General features: G+C 38.0%; 1 protein-coding gene across 1 annotated transcript in view; it reads left to right on the top strand.

The window, feature by feature from the left end:
• The window catches only part of LOC150088409 (1-phosphatidylinositol 4,5-bisphosphate phosphodiesterase-like), a 754,578-nt gene that overhangs the window by 159,456 nt on the left and 580,390 nt on the right, over positions 1-14,732 (top strand). The window contains exon 10 of the mRNA XM_090370149.1: positions 11,036-11,093. Within this exon, the coding sequence (XP_090226275.1) occupies positions 11,036-11,093 (58 nt within the window). The remainder of the gene's footprint in view (positions 1-11,035; positions 11,094-14,732) is intronic.

Genomic DNA, 14,732 nt, shown 5'->3' with positions numbered 1-14,732 from the left:
CTTGTCTTTCTCATGATATTCTCCAGCTTTGTGTTAGTCCAATCTATGACTCCAAAGTAGTATGTTAGCACTGGGACTGAATAGGTGTTTATGGCTTTAGCTGTGTTCCCTCCATTCAGCTTTGCTTTCAGCAGATTTCTGAGTCTCTGATAGTATTTTTTGGTCAGGCAGGCCTTAATTTCCTTGTTCTGTAACTGCTGAGCCTGCATCATCCCCAAGTATTTGTAGGCCTCTCACTCTGCCATGGCTTCGATCTCTTTACCACTCTGCAGCTGGTAGTTTCCATTGACTAATTTTCCCTGATGCAATCCTTGCATCTTGCATTTGTCTAGACCAAATTCCATCCTAATATCATTGCTGAATTCTTCGATGATCTGGAGTAGTTGCTGAAGGTGCTTCTTGGTTCCCGCATAGAGCTTGATGTCACCATGCACATCAGGAGGGTGAGGGTGTACAGGTTCTTCCTTCTTTCTTTGAGGTTATATCCATACTTGCTACTGTTGAGCATGGTAGATAGTGAGTTGTGCTAGACAGAACCACAATGAGCTCAGGACATCTCCCTGAAAGATTCCTTTCCTGATGGGGATTGGCCTGTTTGTGATGTTTTCGACCTTAATGGTAGTACTCCATTTTGCCATCGTTTCTCTTAGGAAGTTTGTCACTATCGGATTGACTTTTTAGATGTTGAGCTCCTCTATTAGCCATGAGGCATGGAGTTGAAGGCCTTGCAGTAATCAGTGTAGCCTGTGTACATGTTGCGGCACTTCTTGTAGGCTTCCTCCCTAACCGCCGCATCTATGGTTAATTGCTCCTTGCATGCTTTGCTCAGCCGCTTGCATCCTTTCTGCTGATCGGCCATTATGTTGTGGCTCTCCAAGTGGTGTGATATCTTCCTGGTTATGCAGCTGGTCAGGATTTTGTACTTTGTTGGGAGGCAGGTGATTGGCCTATATTTTGCTGGGTTTCTTGTATCTTAATCTTTAGGCTTCAGATATGTGATTTCTTGAGTGAGAAACTTCGGGATTGTCTCTGGGTGCATTATCATTTGGGTGAACTGCTCTATAGGTGCTTGCATATACAAGTCAGCTTTTTGTACCAGTAGTTGTGGACGTTATCTATTTCTGGAGTTTGCCAGTTGTGAGAGTTCTTGATCATCTGTCCTACTGCTTCTTCCCGAATCTCTCATTTCTTGTACATCCTTGGTTTTCTAGCGTTCTAGTTCTATCCAGGGGGATCGGCTGTTATGTCTTACATCCCTGCTCCATAGTTTTCCCAGAACTCCTCAATCGTCTTCTTGTCGAGTGGTCCGTTCTATTCTTTCCTATCTTCTCTGAGTTTCCTATAGAAGCCTCTTTGATCCTCATTAAAGATTCGGTTGTTTATTTTCCTCTTGGAGCTCTCTTTGTATCGGCATAGCTCTTGCTGAGTGCAACGAGGTTCTGCTTCAATGTGTATAAGTACTCTCATAGTCTGATTTTTTTGTCTCATGTTTGCTGTGGACGCTGTCTCTCTTGAGGATGCCCTTCACTTTTCCAATTAATTTCTTACTCATATTGCCCCGTTGGTACAGGGTCAATTGGCATAACTTGATTCTTAATTCTTCTATCTTCTACTGAAGTATTTTTTCCCAAGCTGGCGGTTCCTTCTGTTTTTGGTTCTTCTGCTGCTGATCTCTCACTTCTCTTCCATTAATCCTCATGGCTGTTACCACAGCACAATACACAGCTGTGTGGATGGCCCCCAGTGTTGCACCATTGCTGTTGAGGTAATGCGGTATTATGTGCCAATTCTGGTGGGTTGTGACTCTCCACAAGGTTCTATTTGGCCTCTGCTTCGGTATCACGTGAGTCTTTGTGGGGTCCATTCCTTCGAATTCTGTTAGGGCCTTCTTCCACTCATCCTCTATTCTGGATATCATGACCTCGTCTGTTTCCACTTCAGCTGCTGTGGATTGCATTTCTTCTTGCTCTTCCTCCTCCTCTGGTTTGGTCGTGGTATGTTCTTCCTCTTCTGATTCCATATTCTTTATCCTTTGTAGTTGATCACTCACATCCTGCTTGATCTTTTCCAAGATTGCAGGAGCTATCAGGCTCTTTGTGACAATGGCCCTTTTTTGGTCCGCTATTTGCAGTTCGGTGACATGAATATCCGGGAATCGTTCCAGCCACTCGGTATGTACTCGACCTGTAAGTTATCATATCGGTCTCCAGCCTTTATTATTTCGTAGTATGCTTGCATGATGTACGTATTCATTTCGATGTTTCACTTCATGCATTGGCATTTTCTCCCTTCCTGGGTGGTCACTAGCACAGTTGCTCAGGAAGCACTTCCAGTTGGTGGGGCTGGATGGTCTTGCCCTTCTCTTGTGGCAGTCATATGGGGGACAGCGCCACTCGCTCCACTGTTTTACTCAGTAAACTGTCTCTGATTTTTCGAACCGAACCCTCTGCCTAAGGCCTAAATGCGAGTGACTTTATCCTGTGCTCCATTTGATGCAGTATGATTAATATTTCTCTGCGACATTATCCTTTTATGGAGGGGATTGATGTTGCAGGTTATTATTATTATTAGCCATATGGTGCAAGGAAGCCTGAGTATTTTGCTGCACCAGCCAAAAAAAAGTTTTCTAAGTTACCCTAAGAGAGAGAGAGAGAAGTAGAAGGGAATCACCAAGAAAGAGAAGAATGATGATATCCAGCTCAGGACACTGGGTGTGCCAAGCCCGTACTTACCAGATGTGAGCCCTTGGGGTTTTGCTGTTTTTCTTTGCCTCCTTTGCCAAAGTTTTTTCATAATCTGCCTTCACTTGCCTAATCTGTGCTGTGACTTGATTACAGACTAGCTTGTATCTACCATGGGCTTCTGTGTCGTCTGACAATTTATATGCATTCCATGCATTTTTCTTCTCTGCCATGAGTCTCATTAGTTCATCTGACATCCATTTTGGCCTAAAAGTAGGGCAGTATTTTTTAGTTGGAACAAAAAGCCTAGTAGTTCCAAAATTATTTCCTTGAATGCTTCCCATTTAGAATTTTCTGTCGGTAATGTCATCAGTTGGTCCCACTGTATAGAACCTAAAAAATCTCTACCACTGTAGTCGCCTTTACGAAAGCAAAAACCCTCCTCTTTACCCCTGATGGTAGTTACATCTTTAAGTAAATCCCACATCAGTACACTGTGATCCTTGCCACCTAGTGGTTCCTTTATCTGTAAATTCTTAATGCATGAATAATCATTGCTGGTAATCCGATGATAAGTTTTACTCTCTCTCTAAAGTGCTGCTGCAGAAAACACTTAATTACTCTTAATCATCCAATAAATCCACAAAATCCTTGATAGTGTGTGAGTGACCAATCTATATCTGGGAAGTTAAAATTCCCCATCATAAGACATTGATTTACTGCCCCACTCTGTTTCTCTGTATAATTGTTCATTGTACTCATTAGGGCTTGCAAACCGGTTTTATAAAACCGGTTAAATCGGTTTTCATATTTGAGTTGTTAAAACCGAAACCGAGCTTCTAAAACCGGATTCGAATATTTTCTTAGTTAGCCCTTGAATATAGTTTTTTGTTACGCACATTTTCTTTTGTTTGTTCGATTGTCTGGCTCGTTCAACTGCTTTAGGTTTTAAACATGTTCTTTATTTTATTTTTATGTTTAGGTACGAATCTCATGGGCAAGTGGCCCAAATCTAGGAGGGGTACCTTTTATCTTCCCACATCATGGGATGATGTGGGAAGATAAAATGAGTACACCTGCATCATGGCACGATGCAGGTGTACTCATTTACGACTGAGTGAGTCGGAGTGATAGCATAAAAGAAAATGCTCAACATTTCTCCGTTCCATCTATCTTGTTCGCCAGGCAAGTTATGGAACGTGCCTTATTGATGGTTACCCACTAGAAACAGATTCGCTGAATATTGCATCAAATTTCAATCGTAGAAAGTTTTTTGCTTCTTTATTCCTATTAAATTTGCGATCAAATGTTCTCCAAAAAGCAGCTTCACCTAATTTAGCTTTTATGTAATTTTGAAAATACAATAGATTTAATTGGGGAAAAAAAATCGCAAGTAAATAAATAAAAAAATTTCTTTCGTGAAAATTTTGAAACTTGCCTCGTTTAGACTCTTCATTCAGTGCTTGCTGGAGTGACGCATAGTATTGTGCCTTTGTTATCTCAATATTTTTATTTAAAATTGTCGGTGATATAAATTCCTGCTAATTAATATTTATTACTCTTAATATGTCTAAGATGAAATCAAATGTATGGAATTATTTTACTCAAAAAAGCAAAGATGAAGCACAATGTTCGTCTGGAGGATCACTGTAGCCTAGTGGTCAGGCGCATGGGTGCACAAGTACACGTGCCTTGAGTGACCGGGGTTCAAGCCCGTGACTACTGAATACGGTGCTGTTTCTTGTATTCTATCTATCTTGTGAACTCCTTTGACTGTTTGGTCGTCCCGGAGTATAAACAGAAAACTTATTATCTTTGATGTTGCATTTCAAGAAAATGCATCAGATTGACATTGAACAAGATAAGTGAACCTCCCGTAAAAATGGTAAGAACATTAGAAAACTTTATCGTTAAAAAATCTATGGAAGAAGAGATTTCAAAACTAGCTGCTTTAGATGGATTTTCTTTTAATTCAATTGCCAAGAGTGAGTTTATACAATCAAGCCTTCACCTTCAGAGAAATAAATATGATAAATTACCACCAGCCTCAGTGAATGGAATTAAAAATATGGTTCTGAATTATTATAAAACTAAGAAAGAACAGCTCATTCAGCATTTCAAAAATTCATTGGTTTTGGGTGCATGGTATTCATTGACTCTAGACGAATATACGTTTATACAAAATAAAAGGTACATGAATATAAATGTGCATTCAAAAGGCAATCATTCGTCGTTAGGTCTTATTGAGATTAATGGTTCACTTGATAGTAGAGGAACTGAGCAAATTGTGATTGGACACTTGAAGGAATTTGGTTTGAACTTGGATGAGGATATTGTTGCCTGCACCACCGATGGAGCTGCAATGATGATTAAGTTTGGCAAGCAAATTACGCCTAATCATCAACAATGTATAGCCCATTGTATACATCTGTCAGTTATAGATGTACTTTATGAAAAAGCAATCAATTATGGTGCCACAGTCTCTGAGTCTCCCAAAGACAATGAAGAAAGTAGTGATGATGAAGAAGTTGAAGAAAGACAGCAAGACATGCATTATCAAACCGACTTTACCGATGAGCTCATTTATGTCTTCAATCCAGTGTCAATATTGCACAAACTATTAACAAAGTCAGAAAACTTTGCAAGCTTTTTCGAAAATCGCCTACCAAAAATGACATTACAAAATTTTGTTAAAGCAAAATTTAATAGGAAAGAATATAAACTTATATTAGATTGCAAGACAAGATGGGATGGGATAGCACATTCTATATGATTGAGAGATTTTTGAAATTGAAAAATTGCATTCCAAATGCTCTATGTGCAGTACTGTTAACTAAAGCTGTGTCTGACGATGACTGGAAAACACTTGTTTTTTTCAACGACCAGTTGAAATGATTCTGAAGGCTATAACCTCAGAGGATACAGACTTACTTAAAGCAGAATCTTCAATAGAATTTCTGCTTGCTAAGCTTGATACAGCAGAAAACCCATTTGCTTCAAAGTTTCACCAAAGCCTTTTGCAGCGGTACAATGAAAGACGAAATTGCCAAACTGTGGCTTTGCTGAGCTATCTACACAACCCCAAAAAGTTTAGGAAAGAAGACTCAGGTTCAAGAACTTTTGATTTTCCAAGTAAGCAAGTTTTGAAAAAGCATGCTGAAGAGATTTATCAGAGATTATTTGCAAAACATTCCGAAGGAGTCAGCGTTGAATGAAGAAACTGAAAATAAGCGAACTGTTCTTTTAGAAGAAAACAAAGACTCGTCTAGTTCCTATGTTGGAGATACACTCATGCGAGAGTATGATAGCGTAATAAAGAGATTAACTGAAGAGCCTTCAAAATATCTGAGTGAATTGGAAATTAGCAAAGAATTTAAAATTTTGGAGGCAACTAGCAGTAGAAGTGAAAAGCTGGAGAAAGTTTATAGAGCACTGCTGACCATTAAACCAACAAGTGTCCAATCTGAGAGAGAGTTTTCGATCACTTTAACACAAAAGTAAGGTCAATCTATCAGGAAAAATGCTTAATATACTATGTTTTTTAAAGGATCATTTTCAGAAAAAAGCTGAGCAATAAATAGTAAAGTAATTTCCCCAAGCTGTTTTTTTCACATTATTTTTATTTATTATTATTATTATTATTATCATTATTATTATTATTATAGGGCTTATTATTTTTTGTTTACTATACGAGAAGATAGTTTTTATTCAAAGGATTTGAATACAATTTGTAATTTTGTATAATCTCAAGCTGGTTACTTTTTTGGAGCTTTTTAATTTTTTTACTATAAGAGGTGATAGATTTTGTTTAAAAGATTTGATTACGATTTGTACAATCTACCCAAGATAAAATAAATACCTGTGTTATAAGCTTTTAATTATTTTCCCAAAGTCTGAGAAAATCGGTTTTAAAACCAGTTTTAAGAGTAAACTTCGGTTAAACTCGGTTTTGAAATTTCTCGGTTTTATGCAAGCCCTGGTACTCATCAGAGTCATTAGGCCTATAACAAACTCCTACCCTCATTTTTGCTTTGCCAGTGCTTATGTCACACAAAACTGTTCAACATTGCGCTGTCCAACTATGTCAACTGGTGCACTTCCTTAGGTTTTATATGTTTCTTAACTAACAGCATAACCCGTACTCCCTTCCTATCCTATCTATCCTTTCTGTACACATTGTACTTCCCAATTCCAATTCTGCATTCCTTACATCTGTGTGGCACCACGTCTCTGATATTCCAAGGATAGCTGCCTTTGATGTCTTGACCAGCACTTCAAATTTATTTACTATACTCCTAGAATTTGGTATACATGCACCTGTTCTTACTCTTAATTACTCTAACACAGCCCATGTATTTACTTGTTTCATGACCCTCAGCAATTCCTGAAATCCCCAGCAACTGTCTGTCCTGGCTGCTGCTCATTCCAATAGAAGCAGTGCAAGGATCATTTCCACCTCTGCCTGCAGCTTCTGTTAATCTATTAGTATTAGTCTGTGAATCCCCCCAAGCTAGCAGTTTTCTGACGCACCTAGCATTGCCTCGATATCATCACCTTGAGTACTGAGTACAGGTGTGGAAGGATGTAGAGTTGCTAGAACAAGTACAGAGAAGTAATTATAGACCTGTGAGTTTAACTTCTGTTCCAGGAAAATTAATGGAGGCACTGGTTAAAGAAGCACAGCAGGATCATCTAGACAAGACTTTACTTATAGCTCGGACACAGCATGGTTTTGTTAAGGGAAAGTCTTGCTTGTCCAATTTGATTAGATACTATGATGCAGTCACAAAAGAACTGGATGCAGGAAATAACTTTGATATTATATATTTGGATCTTAGAAAAGCTTTTGATACTGTTGCACATGGAAGACTGCTGCACAAATTAGAGCAGTGTGGCATTGGAGGCAAATTGCTGCTATGGATAAAGGGATGGTTGAGGGGGAGAAGACAGAGAGTGGTAATCAATGGACACTGCTCATCGTGGACTAACACTATTAGTGGAGTCCCTCAGGGTTCAGTGTTGGGTCCATTGTTGTTTTCTGTATTTATAAATGATATTGATGATGGTATATCAAGCTTAATGTTCAAGATTGCAAATGATACAAAGGTTGGCAGGGTTGGTAAGGACACTACTGACAGTATGCTGCTGCAACAGGATCTGGAAAGGTTGAGCAGATGGGCTGAGAGGTGACAAATGAAGTTTAACATTGACAAATGTGAAGTACAGTCTGTCCTCGTATAGCACAATAGTTGTATTCCTAGAAACCCTCGTGCAATGCAAAATCGTGCAATATAAACAACAGGCCCTATGGAAAAAGTGGGGTTAGGTGCCGACCACCCAAGATTGAACACACATTTGGAACCAAAACATTACCAAACACAATAAATAATCGGGTAATTTTAATCGTTATAAAATACGTAAGTATTTTATAACGATTAAAATACGTAATAAAAAATAATATTTTTTATTTTTATTATAATATAATAAATAATAAAAAATATTTATTTTTTATTATTTATTTAAATAATAAAAATTTATTAATAAAATAGTAAAAAATTTATTATATTAAATAAAATAGTCGTAATAAAATACTAACGTATTTTATAATACGTAAGTATAAATTATAATACGTAAGTCTTAATAAAATGCTTACGTATTTTATTACGACTATTACGTAATAAAATATTGCTAATGCTTTCGCTTCTGTCGTAAGCAAACTTGTTTTTTGTTTGATTTTCTATCCAAACAGATGACAGCCATTCCATCTCCTCCAATTCTTTGTGTCTTAATCTAATGGATTTTAATTACACTTTGTGTTGTTCCTGCTATGAAAGTTGTTTCTATTTTCTCTGCATTCTTTCTAATTCTTGGCGTTGCCTCATTTCTGTCTGTAGCACGTGCAATATCACATGGTCTTTCATTTTGCTCAAAGCGTTTCACAATTTCATATTTTTTCTCTATCGACAGAGGCGGACTGGCCATAAGCCTTACCCGGGAAATCCCGGTGGGCCGGAGGCCGGTGTGATTTTGGCCATAAACAGTCGTATGAGGCCACTATAAATTTTCCCGGGTAAGAATTTTTGACCCAGTCCACCTCTGTTTATCGATATTGCTTTTTTTTTTTCTCTCTGAATCTGCAGTGTCTTCACCAGGACGCTTCCTTTTCACACCTTTTAAGTATTTTACTAATTTTTAGGGAATAAAGCACAATTACAAAACGAGGAGGCACGCTTGATACACATAAACAAAGCTGCGCCCGTGTAGCAACTGAATAAACAACACCGTAAAGGCCGAGATACACTATTAACACCTCACATTTTACTAAAGCATATTTCTGGGGGTTACTACCATAAAACAATTTCCAGTTGCGTTTCTGCTAGTGGAATCTGTTATAAACTGGTAGTAAACTCCATCTAATTGCATTTGTGATTATATCGATACCTGGAATTGTGTTGGTTTTTACGTTATTATGGTGAAATGTGTTTCCCCTTCACTGATATAAAAAACATAAATACATTTTCAGAATCTTCTCTTCATTCCTATCGTGTTGCATTCGGTTGGGATGATTCTGCGTTCAACTGCCATTTCTTGTAAACACAAAGGTAAATTCGCTTATGCACGATTTGCAAACACAAATCGTGCATAAGCGATTTCGGTTCGTGTTATATAAGATATCGTTCCCCTATTTATAAATCGTGTATGATAGAATTCGTGTAATGTAAACACGTGTTATACGAGGACCGACTGTACTACATATGGCAAACAGTAACCCCAGAGTAACGTATCAACTCTGTGGTACTACACTGACAGTGGTAGAGAATGAAAAGGACCGGGGGTAATTGTGCAGGCAGATGTGAAGTTTTTTGAGCAGTGCAGATGGACTGCAAGAGTAGCTCTTGGTGTCTTGTCAATGATATGCAGGAATTTTTTTAGCAGGGATAAGGAGGTGATTATTCCCTTGTATAAGGCAATGATCAGGCCACACCTAGAGTACTGTATACAGGTCTGGAGGCCTCATTTCAAAACGGATGTAGAGCTGCTGGAATGAGTACAGAGAAGGGCCACAAGATTAGTGAATGGAACAAAGGGTTGTTCTTACGAAGAAAAGCTTAATTTTGCAAATTACTGTCTGGAGACTAGGCATCTGCAAGGTGATCTGATTGAGGTGTATAAAGCCTTGAATGGTTTGAGCATGCCGATTGCTGATGGGATTTTTCCTCTTGCTCAGAATAATCACTTGAGATGGCATAAATTCAAATTGAGGAAAGACAGATGTAGGATACATGTGTGGAAATTTGCCTTTAGCCAGCGGGTAGTTGGTTGGTGGAACAGACTTCTATCCCTTGTTGTGGAAGTTGATAGCCTAAATAAATTTAAGGGGTGAAATGCGAGTGTTTTTTTTTTTTTTTTGACTGATGCTATAGAAGTTTGCTTTCTTGCATCATATGCCTCTGCTAATGCTAAGTGCAACAAGATTGGTGAGAGGAACAAAGGGGGGGCTCTTACTAAGAGAGGCTTAAGTTGTGCAAATTGCAGCATCTGGAGACTGGACACCTGTGAGGTGATCTGATTGAGGTCTATAGTGTCTTGAATGGTTTGAGCAGGCTCAAACCATTCATACTTCTGCTTACTCTGATTAAGAACCTGAGAGGGCATAGAGTCATTGACAAAAGATATGCGGAAGTTTGCCTTTAGCCAGGGGGTAGTTGATTGCTGGAACAGACTTCCATCTGTTGTTGTTGAAGTTGATAGCCTAAATATATTTAAGGTTAAATTAGGCAAACATTTGGTGTGACCAGATGAGACGAAATGGGAAGGTTTTTAATGCTAAGTTGTTTCTTTGCATCATTTGCCACTATTACTACTTATAATAATATATCTTAATAGAACATATTTCATTTCATTTTTTTTTCTCATGCCTAGATACTTGAGTTTTGTTCCTCACCATGTCACAACAGCCTTCTCAGAGGCAATGTGGGTTGGGTCACAGTCATAGGTTTTCACCTGTTTAATTTTGGCATTATTATTTTCAGAGACTTTCTTATTGTCCACTATCTTTAAGTTGTAGAAACCCTTTGAACTTTCTCAATGTGAGGAACCTTATTCTCAGATGTGTGACGGAACAAAACTTAAGTTTTGTTCCTTTACTGTGGTAAGAACAAAATTTCTACTTCCTCAGAGTAATAATTCTTATTTATTTATTTTTTTAAAAAATTCATTTTTGTGAATTTACATGATGGAAATTATAAAACACATTTTATCAAATGTTTTGTAAGACTACGAATACAATATCAATTTTAATATTTTATTGCTGCTTCTTTATGGAACTTAAATTAAAAGAATTATTTTTACAGAACTCAGGGTAAAACTGACAGCATAAATATAAAACAGATGATTTGCTTCCTAAATGAGGTAGGATGACAATTTGTAATGAAAAATTAGATCATTTGTTAAAATAAAGTGTTTTGTATTTTATTTATTTAATCTTTTTATGTGAAGTTTGAAGGGCATGATTTATTATAGCCACAGACCATAACAGTGAATGCATTTCATTGTATATGTGACAACATAAACACCCCTAGCTGCTTATTCTATTAGAATAAGCAGCGAGGGGTGTTTGGGGTTTCAGGGACTGATGGCAGTCATCCTGAAACAGGTGGGTATATGGGATGTGTTAGGTTAACTAAGAATAAGAATACAGCATGTGCACTTGCATGTATACCAATGCTAGAAGTATAGTAAATAAATTTGATGAATTTGAAGTGTTGGTCAAGACATCAAAGATGGATATTGTTGGGATAGCAGAGAGACGTGGTGTCACACAGATATAAGGAATGCAGAACTGGAATTTGGGGAGTACAATGTGTACAGAAAGGATAGACAGGATAGGAAGGGAGGAGGTGTTATGCTGTTAATTAAGAAAAACATAAAATCAAAAGAAGTGCATCCAGTTGATAAAGATGAACAGTGCACTGTTGAGTCAGTTTGGTGTGACATAAGCACTGCGAAAGCAAAAATAAGAGTAGGAGTGTGTTATAGGCCTAATGACTCGATTGAGTACAATGAACAATTGTACAGAGAAATAGAGTGGGCTAGTAAATCAGAATGTCTTATAATGGGGTATTTTAACTTCCCAGATATAGACTAGAAATTATGGGTTGGTAACTCGCACACTAGTACGATTTTTGTGGATTTATTGGATGATTGTTTTCTGCAGCAGCATGTTCGAGAGGCAACCAGAGAGGGTAATGCTCTTGATCTGGTTATCAGCAGTGATCATTCGTGTATTCAGAATTTGCAGATAAAGAAACCATTAGGTGGCAGTGATCACAGTGTACTGATGTGGGATTTACTTTAAGATACAAAGGAAGGGGTTTTTGCTTCCGTAAAGGTGACTATAGTGGTCTCAGACAGTTTTTAAATTCTGTACAGTGGGACCAACTGATGATGTTACCAACAGCAAATTCTAAGTGGGAAGCATTCAAGGAATTAATAGTGGAAGCTACTAAACGTTTCATACCTATTAAGAAATATTGTTCAAGGTTTAGGCCTAAATGGTTGTCAAATGAACTAATGAGATTTGTGGCAGAGAAGAAAATGCATGGGATGCATATAAATTATCAGGCGACACAGAAGCCTATGATATATATAAGCTAGTCTGTAATCAATTCACAAAGGAGGTTAGGCAGGTGAAAGCAGATTACGAGAAATCTTTGGCAAAGGATGCTAACAAAAACAGCAAGGATTTCTTTACTTATATAAACTCTAAAAGGAAGGGGATGAATCTGATTGGTCTACTTGATATCGATGGTTCGACTGTTGATGATCCTGTTCAGATAGCTAACAAACTGAATGAGTATTTTGCATCTACATTCACACATGAGGAGTTATTAAGGTCTGAAAATGCCACAAGGTTATCAAATTGTAACAGGGTGCTTAATGATTTTTTAATAACTGAGAACAAAGTGGAGGAGAAATTGTTGAAGTTAAACATAAGAAAGGCACCTGGGGTGGATGGGATCTATCCAGTTATATTAAAGGAGGCGGCAAAGGAAGTAAGCAAACCCTTAGCCATAATTATGAAAGCATCCTTGGACTCAGGGGAGGTCCCCACGGACTGGAGATGTGCAAATGTGTCCCCAATTCACAAAGGGGGATCGAAGGGTGACACGAGTAATTACAGACCAGTTAGTTTAACTTCTGTTCCTGGTAAAATAATGGAGTCACTGGTTAAAGATGCATTGCAGGATCACATAGAACAGACTGCAGCAATAATTCAGACACAGCATCAGTTTGTTAAAGGAAAGTCTTGTCTGAGAAATTTGATTGGTTATTATGATGTGGTTACAAAGGAACTGGATGCAAAAAATAATTTTGATATCATATACTTGGATTTCAGGAAAGCTTTTGACACTGTTGCACATGGAAGACTACTGTACAAATTGGAGCAGAATGGTATTAAGGGTGAGTTGCTACAATGGATAAAAGGATGGTTGAGTGGGAGAAGATAGAGGGTGGTAATCAATGGGTGCTGCTCTTCATGGACTAACATTATAGTGGAGTCCCACAGGGTTCAGTGTTGGGTCCACTGTTGTTTTGTATATTTATCAATGATATTGGTGAAGGTATATCAGGCTTAGTATCGAAGTTTGCAGATGATACAAAGGTTGGCAGGGTTGTTAATGACAGTAATGGCGGTGACAACACCTGTTGCAGTAATGGTTACTGCAACAGGATCTAGAAAATTTGGGCAGATGGGCTCAGAAGTGGCAACTGAAGTTTAACCTTGACAAATGCAAAGTACTGCATATGGGTAGAAGTAACCCCAGAGAAACGTACCAACTGTGTGGTACTACACTTACGGAACTAGAAAATGAAAAAGACCTGGGAGTAATTGTGCAGTCAGATATGAAGTTTTCTGAGCAATGCAGACAGGCTGCCAGGGCAGGTCATGGGGTTTTGTCAATGATATACAAGAATTTTTTTTAGCTGGGAAAAGGAGGTGATTGTCCCTCTGTATAAGGCAATGGTCAGGCCATGCCTTGAGTACTGCATGCAGGTCTGGAGGCCTCATTTTAGGAAGGATGTAGATTTGCTTGAGCATGTACAGAGAAGGGCAACAAGATTGGTGAGGGGAATGAAGGGATACTCTTACCAGGAGAGGCTTAAGTTCTGCAAATTGCAGCAGCTGGAGACTAGGCACCTGCGAGGTGATCTGATTGAGGTGTATAATGCCTTGAATGGGTTGACCCCCGCCGAATTCTGATGGGATTCTTCCAATTTAATTCTTTCAATCACAATCAAATTACGAACTTAAGGGGACATAAATTGAAATTGAGGAAAGACAGATGTAGAATAAATGTGCAGAAATTTGCCTTTAGCCAGGGGGTGGTTAATTGCTGGAACAAACTTCCACCTGCCGTTGTGGAAGTTGATAGGTTAAATAAATTTAAGGAGGAACTGGACAAATATTTAGAGGGGATTGTTTTATATATATATATATATATATATATATATATATATATATATATATATATTTTTTTTTTTTTTTTGGCTGATGCTGCATAAGCTCATACGCTTGCTTTCTTGTGTCACATGCCACTACTACTACTACTACTATTACTGCTACAATGAAGAACTTTATTGTTAACCACGTCTTCTGTACTATTCTTACAATACAGTTTTTTTATGTTATTATGATGGTATACTTTTTGAAGAAAGATTGTATATTTGGGTATCTGAGCTTGGTGTTTGGTGAGGTTTATGAATAGTTGTAATGCTGGCAGTCTGGAAAAACTCTTGCTCTAGTTTCCCAAGGAAGTTGTGTTTATCTGGCTTGTGTCATCCTCCTTAGTCTGGAGATAGCTGAGAAGTTAAGTTATTCTGAAATGTATTTGGAAGCTTCAGTAGGTAGCATTGCTTCTTCTGTTAGTGTGCATAGTCAGTAACTCTGGGATGGTTGTAAGAACCTTCCTATCAAAGTTTTTATGGCTCTGGCAACTAGAGAAGTTTTTAATTTTTTTTCTGTTTTATTAATTTAAATTGGCATAT

This window comes from Mastigoproctus giganteus, chromosome 3 (genome assembly GCF_048544385.1).
Source record: "Mastigoproctus giganteus isolate SK-2022 chromosome 3, ASM4854438v1, whole genome shotgun sequence".
Taxonomy (NCBI): domain Eukaryota; kingdom Metazoa; phylum Arthropoda; class Arachnida; order Uropygi; family Thelyphonidae; genus Mastigoproctus; species Mastigoproctus giganteus.
This window is presented reverse-complemented; position numbering and strand designations above follow the sequence as displayed.